The sequence below is a fragment of the Rutilus rutilus genome (assembly GCF_951802725.1).
Source record: "Rutilus rutilus genome assembly, chromosome: 22".
In the NCBI taxonomy this organism is placed as follows: Eukaryota; Metazoa; Chordata; class Actinopteri; order Cypriniformes; family Leuciscidae; genus Rutilus; species Rutilus rutilus.
Window position 1 is genome coordinate 24,511,174 of NC_140227.1, and position 16,436 is coordinate 24,527,609.

Sequence of the window (16,436 nt, forward strand, 5' to 3'; positions counted from 1 at the left end):
GAGTCTCGACTCCTAAAAATCTTGTCATGTCCTGGACAAGAAACATTGTCAGACTACACATTGCTTTACGACCAGTCATCTCGAGCCGTCTCACACACATATTCACTCGCACATGTACACACGCACGCACACACTCTCTCACTCTCTCTCGCTCGCGCGCGGGCGCACACACACACACACACACACTCATTCACTCGGAACCCTTCATGGAGGACCGTTAAAAAATGAATTGTCGTGATGTCGTAAACAAAGCATCGCAGACGCGACGTCGGTTGTCGCCCACTATGAACGAGATGAAATTTACTGGTCGCACATGTGCGACTGGATGTAAAATTTAGTCGCACACTCTCAAATTTTGGTCGCAAAATGCGACCATTTGGTCGCAGTCTGGAGCCCTGTATAACTTGCCTTTTGGCTAATTCTGGCACATTTACAGGAATGTTTATTAATGTGCAATGTCCCTGGTAAGTTAACTAAATTAATTAAATATAAATAAATCAAATAAACTTGTACCAGCCCTGTGCCATCACAACCTGTTCGGTTGAGACTCACCACTATAAATAATGTGGAATCAGTGTGGTTTGTGTAATAATCAATTATTTTATCAGCAGACATTATGTGAACTGGAGGCACAGACACACAGGGCCATACAGACAATTCACTGTCTGTTCAATATGCCTCGGTCCCCTGAATGCCCCAGTGCCTTTTAACTAAACATTTCCTCACACACGCATGATTTAGGGTGTTGCAAAGAAGGCTGATCAATAATTGATGATCTGTGTTGCTTGAGGAAATGAATTGTAGATTTTGACTGAGGTGATGGAATCCTTTGTTGGCTGAGAGCTCTGTGAGAGTCATAAACCGCAGTGATGCTCTGCAACAAGTCCAAACTGCAGTCTCATATACATTCCTCTACAAACAAGCTCTCTTCTACTTCAGTGAAACATTTAAGACCATGACTTTGCTTTTAAACTAAGCCATATGAATTAGTGATAAACTAATGAACTAATTAATAAAGGCTAAATATCTTAACTGTGCTGTTAACTGTGCTGTTTTTACTATATAACTGTTTTTATATATGTATATGCAGGTCTGAGGTTATCTATTTGAATTACAAAGGGAGTGTGTGTGTGTGTGTGTGTGTGTGTGTGTGTGTGTGTGTGTGTGTGTTGTCACGATACCAAAATTATTGTTTCGATACCGATACCATTGTCAAGAATTGTGATTTCGATACTTTTCCGATACTTTTCCTGAAAAGGGAGAAACACTCTCAAATATCATTGCTGTGCTTTATTTTAAAACCGGGACAACATTCTAATCACATAACACACTAATAAATGAACATATGAACAGCAGATATATTAAACATTTGAACAAAGTATAAAAAATAAATTAGAGCAATGACATTCAAGGTAAAAAATAATAATAAATTTAGCAGCATTATCTCAGTTATCATAAGAAACATAAGAGTTTCCGGTAATAACTTTATCTTGATTCTGAACTTTGAATAAAAATATGAACAGCGATTATATTAAACAATGTTTAATATTGGTAACATATGATAAGCCTCATTGGTGATATATTTGAGAGAGTTGGGAGAGAGTTGTGGAAGGCCTATACTTCATGTTAAACATAAATATATAGCAGCAAAGACAGCGTCGGCAGTGTTGACGGCAAAATAGGCTACAGAATATTTCGTTCTGTATTGAGAGGTGCAGTATGTGAAAATCGATATTTTTTTAAATTGCATTACATCTGCATTTATGTCAAAACCTGAGACTTTCAAACATCAAAATGTCATTTATTAATATGTATTCGTGTCAAAATGACATAGAAACATCTTTTCCTATTCTATTTTGCCTGGAAACGCTTCCAACACGCTTGCGTGTCGCGTGAAAAATAGGTGTCGGTTCTATTTCTAGCATGCATGCGTTTTCCGCGCGGCTCGGGCGCGCGTGTCACGCAGGCAGTGTGCTAGCTCTAACCTGTTGTTAACATGGGAGCCGGAATAAAAACGGACACGCCACGCAGCTAAGACGCTCACGCCACGCAGCTGAGACGCTCACGGCCTCACAAATCTGGAACGCGGTCATTCTTAGAAGTATCGATACTAATAAATTTAGGAATCGTGACGTTTTTCATTTCCGAGAATCGCGATACTTTTGAAGTATCGGTGCACCGTGCAACACTAGTATGTATGTATTCATGTATGTATGTATGTATGTATATAACACACACACACACACACACACACACACACACATATATATATATATATACTCATACTGAACGTTATCTTCCCTTTAGGTGGCTTGCATGCAGCTCATCAATGCCCTCGTAACGTCTCCTGATGAGTTGGACTTCAGGCTGCACATCCGAAATGAATTTATGCGCTGCGGCCTGCGAGAGATCCTGCCGGTAAGCGGCTCCACCACTGTCTGTGTATTAATATTTAAATGAGTTGTCCACTTGAGTGAAATATTGTAAAATGGGTCTACGAATAATTTATGAGGCCTGAAGGAGAGGTCGCTCTGCTGAATCAATAGCTACAGCCAGGATTGGATTGGTCTCTTTCTCTCGGTCTGTCTCCTCTTGGCATTCTGAATGTGGTTATGTTCTATCAACAAACAACTGAAAACTGCCTGAACAAAACAGGAGAGAAGTGTGTGAAATGAAAGCCAGAGAGTGCGAGTGAGAGAGATTAATGCCTCACGCATGTCTTATTTATTATTCAAAACAGAAGCTGCCTCAGAAATGGGAGTAGAGAATAAGAAGAGATGGAATGAAAGCAAAATTATTATTTTTTTTTTTTTCTAAATACACATTTTTGGAAATTGTGTTTTGTCAGTGTTTCTCTTTTTTCCCTCTTAAAGTGGCCATATTCCACATTTTCCCCTGAATGTTCACTTAAAATGTTAGACACGTTTTCTTGCAACAAAAGCAGTTGAATGTAATTTTTGACATAATTTTTTCCCTCATTCTTGCCGTTTACTTAGAATTACACCAGCTGTTTTGCTTCCATATCTGTAGGACTTCTATATGTAGTTGACGTCTGTTCTGATTGGCGAACCGTATGAACGTTTTCTATTGCATGTTTTCTATTGCATGACCCATTTAATTTGCTCTTTTCTTTGTTTACCCTTGCCCTTCCCTCGGTGTAGAGCCTGAACACTGTAAAAAACGATGCTCTGGATATTCAGCTGAAGGTCTTTGAGGAGCACAAGGAGGAGGACATGATTGAGTTCTCCCATCGCCTGGAGGACATCCGGAGTGAACTGGAATATCCTTCTGATGCTGAGATGCATACAATTTCATTTGATATTCTGTCCACACTTAAACGCTCCCCAGAAAACACTCCCTCTCCTGTGTCGTCTTCTCTTTCTTTCTCCCACTCATTCTTTGATCCTTAGAGGACCTCCAACAATGGTGGTCATATAATAATATCATTGCAAACCATGCACTGATTGCATTGATGTTTTCTTAGATTTAATAAATCTCCCTTATTCATTTGCTTTCATTAGTGTTTTACAAGTCTCAAGCTTTGACAAGGCTACAAGATAAGTCTTTGCTCTGTCTTCGTGTCTACAGTATTTATAAGAGAGTATGTACATTCTCTTTTTCTGTAGTTTTCCTTTTGTTCCCCTTATTTTACCAGTGGCAGAGCTTGAGTGCTCCTTAACACAGTGTGTACTGATATTGGAGATGTCTTTAATGTGTTATATTGCTCTGTGAAGGACACAAGCGCTGAGAGCCATTTTCTTTCCATACTGCAGCACCTGCTGCTGGTCAGGAATGACTATTTCACACGGTGAGGAGTGCTTGTTTATGTATTTATGTATTTGTTTACTGAGCTGACTAGATGGTGAATGAAAAATACCCAAGAAATGGCTATGTAATTTAGGCAAAGGAAGGCTACTTAAAAAAAAAAAAATATATATATATATATATATATTAGGTATATACTAGGTTTGAAAGTGAAGAGAGGTAGCATTTTCATAAAAATGGAATATTAATATAAAATGAATATAACGTGACTAAGTGCCGGAGTTGGTTTTGAAAGACATTTTCTTTTTTTCACAGGTTTATGAAAGGTCTTGTGCGTCCAATACTATTTAACAGTTCAAACACACCAACTCATTCCTTAATATTATTCTGAAATATTATTCATCAATTAGTAATAATAAATGCAAAATGAACAAAATCAAAGAAATAGAAGAATGGGAATGAAAGTAGTAACTGAATAAAATGTTTAACATATATATATATATATATATATATATATATATATATATATATATATATATATGTATATATGTGAATATGAATAATATTTTAGAATAATATTAAGGAATGAGTTGGTGTGTTTGAACTGTTAAATAGTATTGGACGCACAAGACCTTTCATAAACCTGTGAAAAAAAGAAAATGTCTTTCAAAACCAACTCCGGCACTTAGTCACGTTATATTCATTTTATATTAATATTCCATTTTTATGAAAATGCTACCTCTCTTCCCTTTCAAACCCAGTCTGAGGTTTTTATTGATTTCTGTCTAATTAGTGCCAGTGATGCAACAGCATACATCTTCATGGCAGTAAAGGTCTCACTAATGACTCAGTGTGTTGTGTTTTGGAGAACAGCTTTTCAAGATCTTTAGCCAGTGTGCTGTATATTGTTTTTAGAATAACAGCTTTGACAGAAAAGAGAAGTGCAAATGGAAATAGAGGTGTAGAGATAGAGACCATCTGCTGAGTGGCGGTACTGGAGAAAAGCAGCACTCATTCTGCAGCTGATGCAAATATCTATCTCTCTCTCTCTCTCTCTCTCTATCCATCTATCCATCTACATACACATACTTGGAGGGTGGACCTGGTGAATTTTTTTTTGTTTTCTGTCCTGCAGTTAATCTTGCAAATATAAGTATCCTGGAGAACTTGTTTCTAAACACACATTCTGACCAAATAAACATCAATTTGCTGTGTTGTCTTTTCGAGTCCTGCTGGTGAATTGGTCAACTATTATTAAACGGTCCCAGTCCTCCCAGTAAGCTCTTCTCTCCTCATGAACATTTCTCTCTAAACTGTCCATGAATGCTGCTTATTCTACACATGCAGTCCACACACACCCTGCTGGTCTCTTACCCCCAAACTATCCAATGACAGTGTCTAACAAAGAGAATGAACCTGCTTTCATCTTCCTCTCATCTCACATGCCCACATTACTGTTCCCCTTCCCTATCCCCCCCTCTCTCTTTCTCTCTCTCTTTTCATCTGTGGCGTCTGCTCAAAGAGAGTTTTCATGTCTTCGAGCTCACAGCTGGGGGTGTGTTAAACCTGGTCTTGATCAAAAGAGAGGCTTCTAATATGTAGAATACAGGATTTATGACTTAGTTTTAAAAAACACAGCAGATAGGCAATGTATACCTTGTTCATTAATATACACACATTCACATGCCAATTGTGCTGTTCAAGTGGTTGTTTTGCTCTTTCTGAAGTCATTATGGAAAAGAACGTTCAATTGCTTATGTTTTCTATTTATTGTCTAAAACTGAGAATACAGTCATCTGAATTTTATAATCTGAATTTATGTAAACCATATTAGAATATTTGAGATTTCAAATATGAGGTTGATTTAGGTACTTTATTTGTTCCATTTTCAAACATATCAATTAGTGAACATGATTAATGGCACTAGAATACTGAGACTGATTTTAATTATAATTGATTATAATTGAAATTTAGACAATCTTTTGGTGTCTAATTTTAAACATTATTATATGGCGCCGACTTCAGAGTACCTCGTAGAAATGATGCCTGTAAAAGGTCAAATGATCACCTATGATCAAAGAAACTGATTGATCCTAATTATTTCCACTTGAAAGCTCTGCTAATTTTACTCTTTTTAATGAAAAGACTCTAATTGTGAGTCTAGGTCTGTATTCAGTCACAAAGGCTAAATGTATTAAACGTCAACTCCGTTTATAATATGCAGGCCAATATCACTTCTGTTCTTTAAATGAAAATATATAGATATGTATATGAAAAGCTTATATTATAGTGTTGGGAATAGGGAAGCAAAAGAGCAGGTTAGTTTGATTTTTACCAGTGACTCTAGGTGTGAAGTTAAGGACATCCTTTGCTAGATGGCACAATTAGTTCACTCTATACAGTATCTCATACGCCATCCCTTTTCACTTTTTTGTCTCTCTCCATATCCCTCTCCATTTTATATCTCTCTTTCTGTTTTATATGAGTGTCGAGCAGCATCACAGATTTAAAGGACTCAGTCATTTTCATTGCTTCAGTTAATAGCTTGTATAAACCAGTACCGCTACTGTCAGAGGATTCAGAGTTAATTTAACAATTTTTCTCATTTTGTGCACGAGTCAATGGTACCATATTCCCAAAAAGATAATATAATGCATTGATTTTTCCTCCCTCTTCGCTCTGTCTTATTCTCTCTTGTTCTCTGTCCTCTAGGCCTCAGTATTTTAAGATCATAGAGGAGTGTGTGTCTCAAATTGTCCTCCATCGTAGCGGCACAGATCCTGATTTCACATACCGCAAACGTCTGGATGTAGACTTCAGCCACCTGTTAGGTGTGTTTATGCTCTCACATATGAGCTGGTTAATTTGTTTTTTACAAACTGAAACGGTTAACCTTTCCTTCATTTCACTGCAGAGGTGTGTGTGGATAAAGCCAGGAGTGAGGAGTTTGAACAGAGGGCCTCAGAGTTAGCTCAAAAGGCAAGTGCCCTTTCTTTCCCTCTTCTTTATCTTCCACCCCTCCCTTGTTTTCTCTTTCTTTCTTCTCACTTTGGCTCCTCTAATGAAGTATGCGGCCTTTGAAGACCATTCACGACTGCACCATTTAGCTTTCTTTAATTAAGGCGAGATTACTTGAAATCGTTCAAACAGCCATTTGTAATTAACAGTATTCTGAGATTAAAAAGGCCCCTGTATTGATTGTTGGGAGCGTTCCTTTATAATTGTAGGCCGAAATGTACGTGGGCGAGGGCAGCGGATCTATAGATCCCCAAACCACAGCATTTTAACTACATCCTTTCCTGATGGCTATTTAACTTTTAAAATGAGCAACAAGTGGTTTCACATCCAGTAAATGATTGAAACTCAAACTTATCTGTATTTCCCTCTCTGAAAAGTTTCATCTCTATTCATCCTCTTTAAATTATTTTTTGTGAGGATTAGTTTTGTGCAATAAAAGGTGGTTGTTATTTTTAGTTTTGTGGTATGTATATGTACACTACCATATAGTCGCTAGGATATTTAAAAGTTTTTGAAAAAAGTCTCTCTAATACATTTATTTGATGAAAATACAGTAAAAAGTCCATTCTTCAGTTTCACATGATCCTTCAGAAATCCTTCAAATATGCTTGATTTCTTATCAATTTCGAAAACTGTTGTGCTTAATATGTTTGAGGAAACTGATTTTTTTCCCTAGAATTCATTGATGAATAGAAAGTTCAAATGAACAGCAATTATTTGAAATATGAACTCTTGTAACAATGTAAAAGTATTTATTTATTTACTGAACCCAAACTTTTGAATTGTAGTGTAATAATTCAGCCGATTTGCTTGTTTTTCTGTCTGTGATTCTATTGATCTTTTTAGCATCCACTACTAAGCAATGTGTAAGCCTAAACTAACCTGATTATATAGCTTATAGAATATATATTCCTCAAGACCCTCTAACGAATTTTAGCTTTCTTTGCATGGTAAAGCAGTTTAAAGATTGATCTTTATTTCTCAATGCAAATCCTCTGACAGAACTTTTTGGATAAACCCTTAATTAAATTTGCTATGTTTTGTATTTGTTTCATTGTAGTGTAATTATCTTTCATTTCAGTAATTAGTTCTCAGTCTTAGTACATAATTCTAACAGAAGAACACAACTGAGCAGTACTCAAACATCTTTGAGAACTGTTTTGATGAATTATTATTTTTTTTTTTTTGTCATCTGCTGATATGGTTTTGCTGTCCAGTTTGATGAGGAGTTCCTGGGAAGACAGGAAGCTCAAGCCCAGATGTTGAAGAGAGAGGAGAAGATCAATGAGCTGGAAGCTGAACTTCAGGCCTATAGAAACCAGGTATCCTTGCTTTTCTTTCTCTTTGTTATGGCTAATTTCTGTCACTGGTTTTGATGGCATTGCTGCACTCTTTCTTTAACTCTTTCGTTCTTTTATTTCATTTGCATTCGTCTAACTTTTGTTTTTTCTTTAATTGGTTAGTTGACATGAAATGTTGTTAATGGGAAATCATAACACCACAGTGATTACGCCAGTGATGTATTTGTTTTAATTGGATTTCTATCATCTTTTCTGAAATAAACAGAAACAATGTGCAGAATTTCTTACCTCAGATAAAGATGTTTTTGGCACTAAAAAACAAGCACTCAAGAAATATTCAGCATTTTCATGGGGATAATGTGAAACTGACTCTGATTCAGTTGTTGTTCAGACCAACTGGAAGGCTAATTTGCAACAGGTTCCTTTGGTAGATGGCAATGCTACAATAAATTGTGCGGGGGTAAATTTGAAACCTTGTGCCCTTGGCCAGTGGATTGTTTAGATCCACACAAGGAATACGGCACATCTGTTGCATATGGCAGTTTCTCTGTTTTTTTTTTTTTTTTTTTTACTTTCTAGCTCTCCTTGCTTTGTGTCTGTACTCCTCTCCTCCATTCTGTCCTCGACTCAAGACTCGAGACTCTTCGTTTTTTACGGACGTGCAAACCCCTCCCATTGACATGACAAATAGGGCATCAACTGAACAGTTTGTTTGATCAATTGCTTTTTGGCTCAACGGGCTATCGTCGATAGAGCGGATCAATTCTTAAATGATGGTGGCCAATGAGCGAAGTGAAAGTTTGGAGTGCAGGCAGTTAAGCTGATCCATCTCTTTGGGGTGCGATCGTTTGCAGCAACGCAAAACGTAATCACCCAGTCAATTCTCCACATATGCAGGAGCGTCAGTCATGCTGACTCTTAGCCTGTGAATTATCTGGAGGCCGGTGTGCGTGCAGTTTGAATTAGAGCACACCTACTTGTTCAATAAATCCCCTCCCCACACCCTTGCAGCTGTTTGCCATTCAGAATGAATGGAGTGAATACACTAGAGTAATGTATTGTACTTGTTTTCTCTGAATGTTTGATAGGGGTTTTCAGGTGTTTTTATCAAGGAGAGGGTTATGGTCTTATTAATCTTTTATATTTACTTATCTGAGTAAATCTGGAAGGACAGGTACTGTAAGTCTCTGTTGTACATAAATGATACATTACAACTCAAAGGATCTTTTATTTTTATTTGCTTCCTCAATTTTTATCTGATATCGCCATGATAATGCCATGAACTTATTGCAGTGATGATCACTCTGGAGTTACATAGGGTTTGAGGACCTTGCTCACTCATGCAATTGGTGATGGATTCTGACAGCGATCAGGAAACTTTCTCTTTACTTACCCCGAATCTTAACCACTACATCACTCCACCACCCAGAAGTACATTGCTACTGTAGCCAGCAGAATTCAAACCTGCTTTGAGAAACGTAAATGGTCTATATACTCTGCCCTACAAAGGCAAAAGACCTTAACTCGCTAGAGTGTGGAACTGAGAAAAATTACTTTAAAGATTTTTAGTTGTCCCGCCAAATTAATTATAGGTAGGACACTGGAAATCTGGCAAATAGATGTTTTAGTAATGAATACTAATGATATACATAAAAAAATCTTGAGCTCAAACTTGACTTTTGACCACTTTTTTTAAAAGGTACTGTACTCTGCCTTTGTTTTGTCAGCGTGACAAAAGTGAGGAGTCAGGCAGTAACTTCCACATTATCATTATTTGGTTGCTGATCACCATTAACAAAATCATTATAGTAATGCCTGTATAAAATCTAGTGATCATGGCATTTATTTTGTATGATTTACAATTATTTATAGCCATCTACTTATTGCTATCCTGTGCTTTGGTTGCATTCTGATGGCATTATTAATACATGTGACATGACAAAATATCTCCATAGATATATATTAGTCCAGCGTTGGTTCGACCGTGTTTAGGGCGGTGCTGAAGGCGCCCGCGAAGTTTTGGCACACTGCCAGCTAGATGCATGAGTGTTTCAACCAGGTCCGGTACCCGAACTGGGTGAGGCGGGGCTTTAGTTCTTTGTTGTATTCATCTGCTACGGCATGTGTAACATTTTTCTGTCAACTCTGCATAATCCTTCGCGATCGATATCGCACGTTTGTCGATGGAGTGGTTACAGACCATACTAAATGTTCTGACCGCGTTTGTACAGGACAAAGCTCTGAGGACATCAGAAGTTAGAGGGACTGATGGCAGCTGTACAAAGTACACAGGCTACACCATAATTTTCATTTTAATGGAAAGTAAAACAAAGGCAGATAACCGTACAATCTGATAGGTAGCATTATTTGATAGAAGACCGGCACAGTAACTTCATATTGACGCGCGGCTGAACAAAGGCAGAGTACCGTAACTCAATTTGAGCGTTCCAAAACAAAGCCAAAGAGCGGTAACTGGTGTTACGGTGTTCTGCCTTGGTTTCTCATGGGCTTTTGGAAGTTACTGTTAAGACAACTCAATATTTTCTCGAAAAAACAACGGAATTGATTCAAGATACTCATCCACATGATAAAGGAGGTCTTGAATGTGCCAAAAATATAAGTAACTAATTTTCGACCAAAAACGAAGTTTTTGAAAGAAGTCTCTCTAATACATTTATTTGATGAAAATACAGTAAAAAGTCCATTCTTCAGTTTCACATGATCCTCTTTTTTTGTCTTCATTACGGCTTTCTTTTCACTTTTTTTTTATTTTATTTTGCATACTTTATCTCCTTGTGTTCTATTTACTTTTCATTTCATTTATTCTGAATGGGTTGCTCTTCATGGTTAGTTACATTTATTTACATATATTTTATGTATCTTGAATTAACTATTTTAATGTTAATTTATAACTGTACTATTTTGCATGGTTCATTAATGGGGTAATTTGTTAATTTATACAACTTGAAATGTGTATTAGCATATGTAGAAATTTACATTTATATTAATAAATGCTGTAAAATATTTTTTAATTTCTACTTCATAATACTTAATGCATTAACTTCTTGAACTGAATTTGAACCTTCAAAAGTTTGGGGTCTTTAAGAGTTTTTTTTTTTGTGTGTGGAAATAAATTAATACTTTTATTCAGAATGCTAAATAAATGCTGCTTTTTTTTGACTTTCGATTCATCAAAATTAATAACTTTTTTGACTAACATTAATAATAATAAGAATGTTTCTTAAGCACCAAATCAACATTAGAATTATTTCTGAGCAATAATGTGACATAGTAATGACTGCTGAATATTCAGCATTGCCATTAATAATTTACATTTTAAAATTGTATTGAATTGTAATATTTCACAATATTACTGTTTTAACTGTATTTTTCAACAAATAAATGCAGCCCCTGTGAGCATACGAGACTTCTTTCAAAAACATAAATCTTACTGACCCCACATTTTTAAGTTTTAAAGTTGTTTTAATATGAGGCATGTTTCTCCTCTTTCCTACCTTTTTGTTTTCTGTTTTCACAGTTCGGAGCCGTTCCAGTGGTCTTGTCTTCAACTGCCTCTTCCTCATTCCCCCCTGCTCCACCTCCTCCTCCACCTGTTCCTGGGGCTGCAGCTCTGCCACCCCCTCCACCTCCACCACCTCCACCAGGCTGTGCCTTCGTACCTGGGATGCCTCCACCCCCTCCTCCTCCTCCTCTGGGACTGGGTGCGCTGACATCCTACTCAATCCAACACACGCTGCCTTTCGGCCTGAAACCCAAGAAGGAATTCAAACCCGAGACTTCCATGAAGCGCCTCAATTGGTCCAAGGTAAAAAAAATTGTACCATAAACTACTTTTTTTTTTGTCTTTAACTTCACTCAAACCCTTGCGGGACAGAATCCTCCTTTGGTGCTCAAGCAGCAACAGCAGAAAAGACAGATGTTTGCGAAGTAACCAAAGAAAACTTCTTCTGTTTGCTGCCAAGCGTCATTAAAGGAAATGTTTCTCTGCTGTGAAGGATCACACTTTACTGTGCGGATTCCTGCTCTTGTTTCTCAGCAGATGTTGCGATACGATGTCTTGAGTTGTGTTAGTTTATAACATTACGATTAATATTTAATCTCTGTCCTTTTTGCCACCGTCATACAGATGTTTTTAAAAAATCCGCCATATGCTTCATCTCATCTGAAACCTGTTTGTAATTAGCCACTAGGCGGACACAAATATGCTTTTTTAAACAGCTGCTTGAGAAACCGACGCCATACAATATTCATGGCTCCTGACCCAAGACTTTTATCACTCATTAACAAGAGCTTTGCAGCTTAGAAAGTCAAAGACGAGGCAGCTGGTGCATCATGGGAAACATTGCCACCCCATGCCGTCAAATGGGCTGAACATAGCATTGCATGTTCGCTTAATCACGCTCGCAGTTGGAAACGTGGGTTAATCACTTCCACTGAGAGGCTACTCTTCAGGCTCATGTTCTGTCCGTTACTGATTGTTTGATTTCTTTGAACGTCCTCATGGAGCAGATTTGAAGAGCTGTTATTGGCTCAGGTATTTGGCAGGAGTGTGAGGTCTGTTCATTAGCGCAGCCAGTCTCATTGATTTCCCTTTGAGTCTTTATGTTAACAAGAAGACTCCTTTAAACTGATCATCCCACAATGCTCTTCTCTCCCAAGTGTTACTATGGCTTCCTTTCACACCTCCAGATTAGATATTTGAACACTACTGAAGACATCGTTTGTAGTCTTAATTTCCGTCTTTACAACCTCACCATAATACAGAACTAGATTTACTTCTTTCCTTTAATTCTTCTTTCTTTTAATTCTTCTTTCCTTTAATTCTTATTTCTTTCTTTCTTTCTTTCTTTCTTTCTTTCTTTCTTTCTTTCTTTCTTTCTTTCTTTTTAAAAAATAAAAAAATATTTTTACCATTTATTTTCTTCGTTTTTTTTTTTTTTTTTTGGTTCCCCCCTCTAAATGATGATCTCCAGTTTGTGTTCCTTCATTGCAGTGCTTCATGGGTGTTTTAGGCATGTGTTTGTGTGGCCCGTGTGTGTTGATGTCTGACTGGAGATCGCCCTGTATTTTCATGTACTGAGAAGACTGAGAATAAGCCTCTCCAGGGCTGCATTCAGCTGTCACACACACTGACATGTAGGAGAACAAAATAAAGACCTGCGATAGAACACAATATGAATATTTGAATAGGTTTCCTCTTTACTTTTTCATAAATCCACCTCACTGTTTAGATGCATCACGTTTCCTAGCAACTCACGTTTTTTTTTTTTTTTTTTAAGTTTCTTTGCTTTTTGTGTCTGTGTATAGATCTCACCCCAGGAGATGTCCGAGAGCTGTTTTTGGGTCATCGCCAAGGAGGATCGTTACGAGAACGAGGACCTGCTTACCAGGCTGGCCGTTACCTTCGGCACACAGCGAGCCGGTCAGTCAATGTTAATGTTTCTTTGTAGTTCTGCAAATAAACCCGATACACTGCATAAATACTGCGCTGTGTTAGCATAATAAATAATTTAAACGCTTTTTGTTTTTTTGAAAACTCTGCCTAGCCACAGTTGCCATGTTTCCATCCAAAGTTGCGGATTTTACTTTTGCACAATATTGGAATATCGCATATGGCTCATGCATTTCACAATGACCAAACCAACATTTGAGTTGCTGTGCAATGAAATTGGTCTGCTGTTTAGTCCAATTATCTAATCACATCTTCTGTTGAGGCAAAGTAACATGAGTTTTTTTTTGTTGGTGCATTTATTTTATTTGTTGTGCCTTTAAGATATTGATTTGGTAAATGTGTGTTCCAATGTAGTGGGCAATTAGGGCTGGGCGATAAAACGGTATTGGTATTTATCGACGGTACACCATTGTCAGTAAAGATATAAAAAATGTTCGATATAGCACTCGATATTTTCATTAAAATGTGCGCGCATCACTGGCGTGACCACCACAACGTTGCCCAACATCGAATGGCAAACGTAATGAAAGCGGAACGAAACTGCACTACTCATTATTTTGTGTTTCACGGACCTTTATCAGTTGACACTAGTGCAGCGCAAGACGATCTTGATCAAGCGACACTGTTACTACACAGCGCTAAGAGATCCAGTAAAGTAGGCATTTGAATTCGCCACTGAAGTAATAACATCGCTGCGAGATCTAGTGAGGAGCATTCAAATTTCTCTGTTGTTAACAGATTAAACAGCTGACGTGGAAACTAGGAGAAACATTGTGCCATGAATAAACTAGTTATAGTCCACAAATCAGTAACATTCACCATGGATTTAACACTAACTGTAACCATGGAAATTTGGCAAGAATAGTAAAGTGCGTCACACGTTTTTCCAGCACTTCAAAACTAAAATATTATCATATTTAAATGTTATTTTTAATGTTATGACCAAAACATCATTTGTTCATCCTTCAAATATTTGTTCTTAAAAATAAAAAAAAATCTATATATATATATATATATATATATGGGGTGTGGGCGGTGGGGCGACCCCCTTATATAATGGTAGGGGAAACACTGCTGCGTGTAGCACCTGTAGCTCTACGTATCTTTCTTAATAATTGCATTTTTAGAAACAAATGAAGTTTGCTTAAGTTTGAACAAGGTTCCTGATCACTTCAGTCTAACCTCCAGGCTTTATGTGGCACATTTCAGCTCATATTGTTTCAGTAATGTTTCTTAATAAAATACAAGCCTGCAAAGAGGCTGATATTGAAGAATGAGTCGGCACTAAACTATATTAGACCCTACTGCAAACTCAGTAGTTTTACTGAGTTTTAGCTTAGGATTTTGAATGTTTTATTTTGGTAGTAACATTTTCTTGTATTCAAATTGAGGAAGTGAAAGTATTCAGACTTAAAATCAAGAATCAGCTTTCAAAATGTTCTACCTTCATCAGTCAGACTTGTAACCTTCCTTGAAATGAGCTACGTGGGCTTTAGAGAGACAGACTCCCCAAGCTGTTGGATGTTCCCTCCAACTCTTCGACAGGACGTTGCCTACTGCTGTCACGATTGGGTTTTTGTACTGCTACCCACACACAGACACTAAATAAACCAAAGTTATACACACCAGAAATTAGTCTGTACTAGTTTTGGATTTAGTCATTTAAACACTTTTACAGCCACAAGATAATTAAGATCTCTCTCTATCTCTCTTTCTCTCCCCCCCCCCCCCTCTGATGATTTATTCACATTAAGCTTGTTTTGAATTGCTCCGGCATGTTGCTTTACTTGATTTTCTTTTCAATTATTCATATCAGCATTGTCTACCTGTCACTACTCGGCTCTATATGCAGATATCTTTCTCTCTCTCTTCCATCCTTCGCAGTACCCACAGGGATGATGTTATGCGACCGAACCTTGAATTATGCACACAGTTTAAGATGTCTAGCTTCAATAGGGCAAATGGTGAAAGCGTGTTTTACAAGGTTGTCAGATTATTTAAATTATAATGTGTGTGAGGCAGACATTTTACATGTTGGCGAATCTGACTTTAATTATGCGAACATCATCCTCCTCAACTCCGTCAGGTAAACAAAGCTCATCTTCCTCATTGTGATTTCTTGCTCACTTTCTTCATAGCTATTTAAGACATTTTACTTGTGAACATAAGTGAAAAACTTTTTAATGAGTTTGCTTCAAAGTCTCTACTGGATGCTTTAGAGTGTTTTTTGTTGTAAGGGAAGCCTTTGAACTAGCCGTGTTTAGTTTTATTCCGGGTAATGCCATTCCAGATCAATTCAACTGAGACGACCAGAACAATGTGTCAAAGAGAATCTACACATACATAGTAAATACTATGAATTCACTGTGACTTTTCAGTACAACTACTGGTTATTGCACATTCAGGCAACAACTAACCAGTGGCATTCAGATAACTCTGGATAAAAATAAAAGCCCCTAAATATATATTTTTGTATTTTTATTTCGATTTCTTTTTTTTTTTTACATCTGAAATTACTCTAATAGTGGGTATAAAAAAGATATAATTTATTTGTATTTGCTTTGAATTAAGTGCAGTAACAATATAATTATAAGCAAGTCTTTATACATCCCAAATATGCATCTACTAATAATATATTTATAATGGATCATCATATGGGCTTCCGATGGGCTTCATGTGTGTTAATTGCAATATGTATGTCCAGTGTCTGCTTTGCACAAGATTGCTCAAGATTGACCCTCTTAACTTTTGCTAACCGCTCTGTCTAGGTTAGATTATTTGGATGGACTTTATAGTCCGGCTCTGTCTGTTAACCTAAAGCAGGATTTGGTGCTGTCAGTCATACGCTCTCCAATCTTTGAGAAATGAAGACAACCTGT

General features: G+C 37.2%; 1 protein-coding gene across 6 annotated transcripts in view; it reads left to right on the forward strand.

Annotated features, from left to right (window-relative positions):
• diaph3 (diaphanous-related formin 3) overlaps positions 1–16,436 on the forward strand; it is a 320,772-nt gene that overhangs the window by 143,864 nt on the left and 160,472 nt on the right. For all 6 annotated transcript variants that reach the window (XM_084394616.1, XM_084394618.1, XM_084394615.1 and 3 more), the window contains 8 exons: positions 2,308–2,418; positions 3,162–3,280; positions 3,692–3,808; positions 6,478–6,596; positions 6,680–6,744; positions 8,001–8,105; positions 11,623–11,910; positions 13,413–13,527. In XM_084394616.1, coding sequence (XP_084250742.1) covers positions 2,308–2,418; positions 3,162–3,280; positions 3,692–3,808; positions 6,478–6,596; positions 6,680–6,744; positions 8,001–8,105; positions 11,623–11,910; positions 13,413–13,527 — 1,039 coding nt within the window. The remainder of the gene's footprint in view (positions 1–2,307; positions 2,419–3,161; positions 3,281–3,691; positions 3,809–6,477; positions 6,597–6,679; positions 6,745–8,000; positions 8,106–11,622; positions 11,911–13,412; positions 13,528–16,436) is intronic.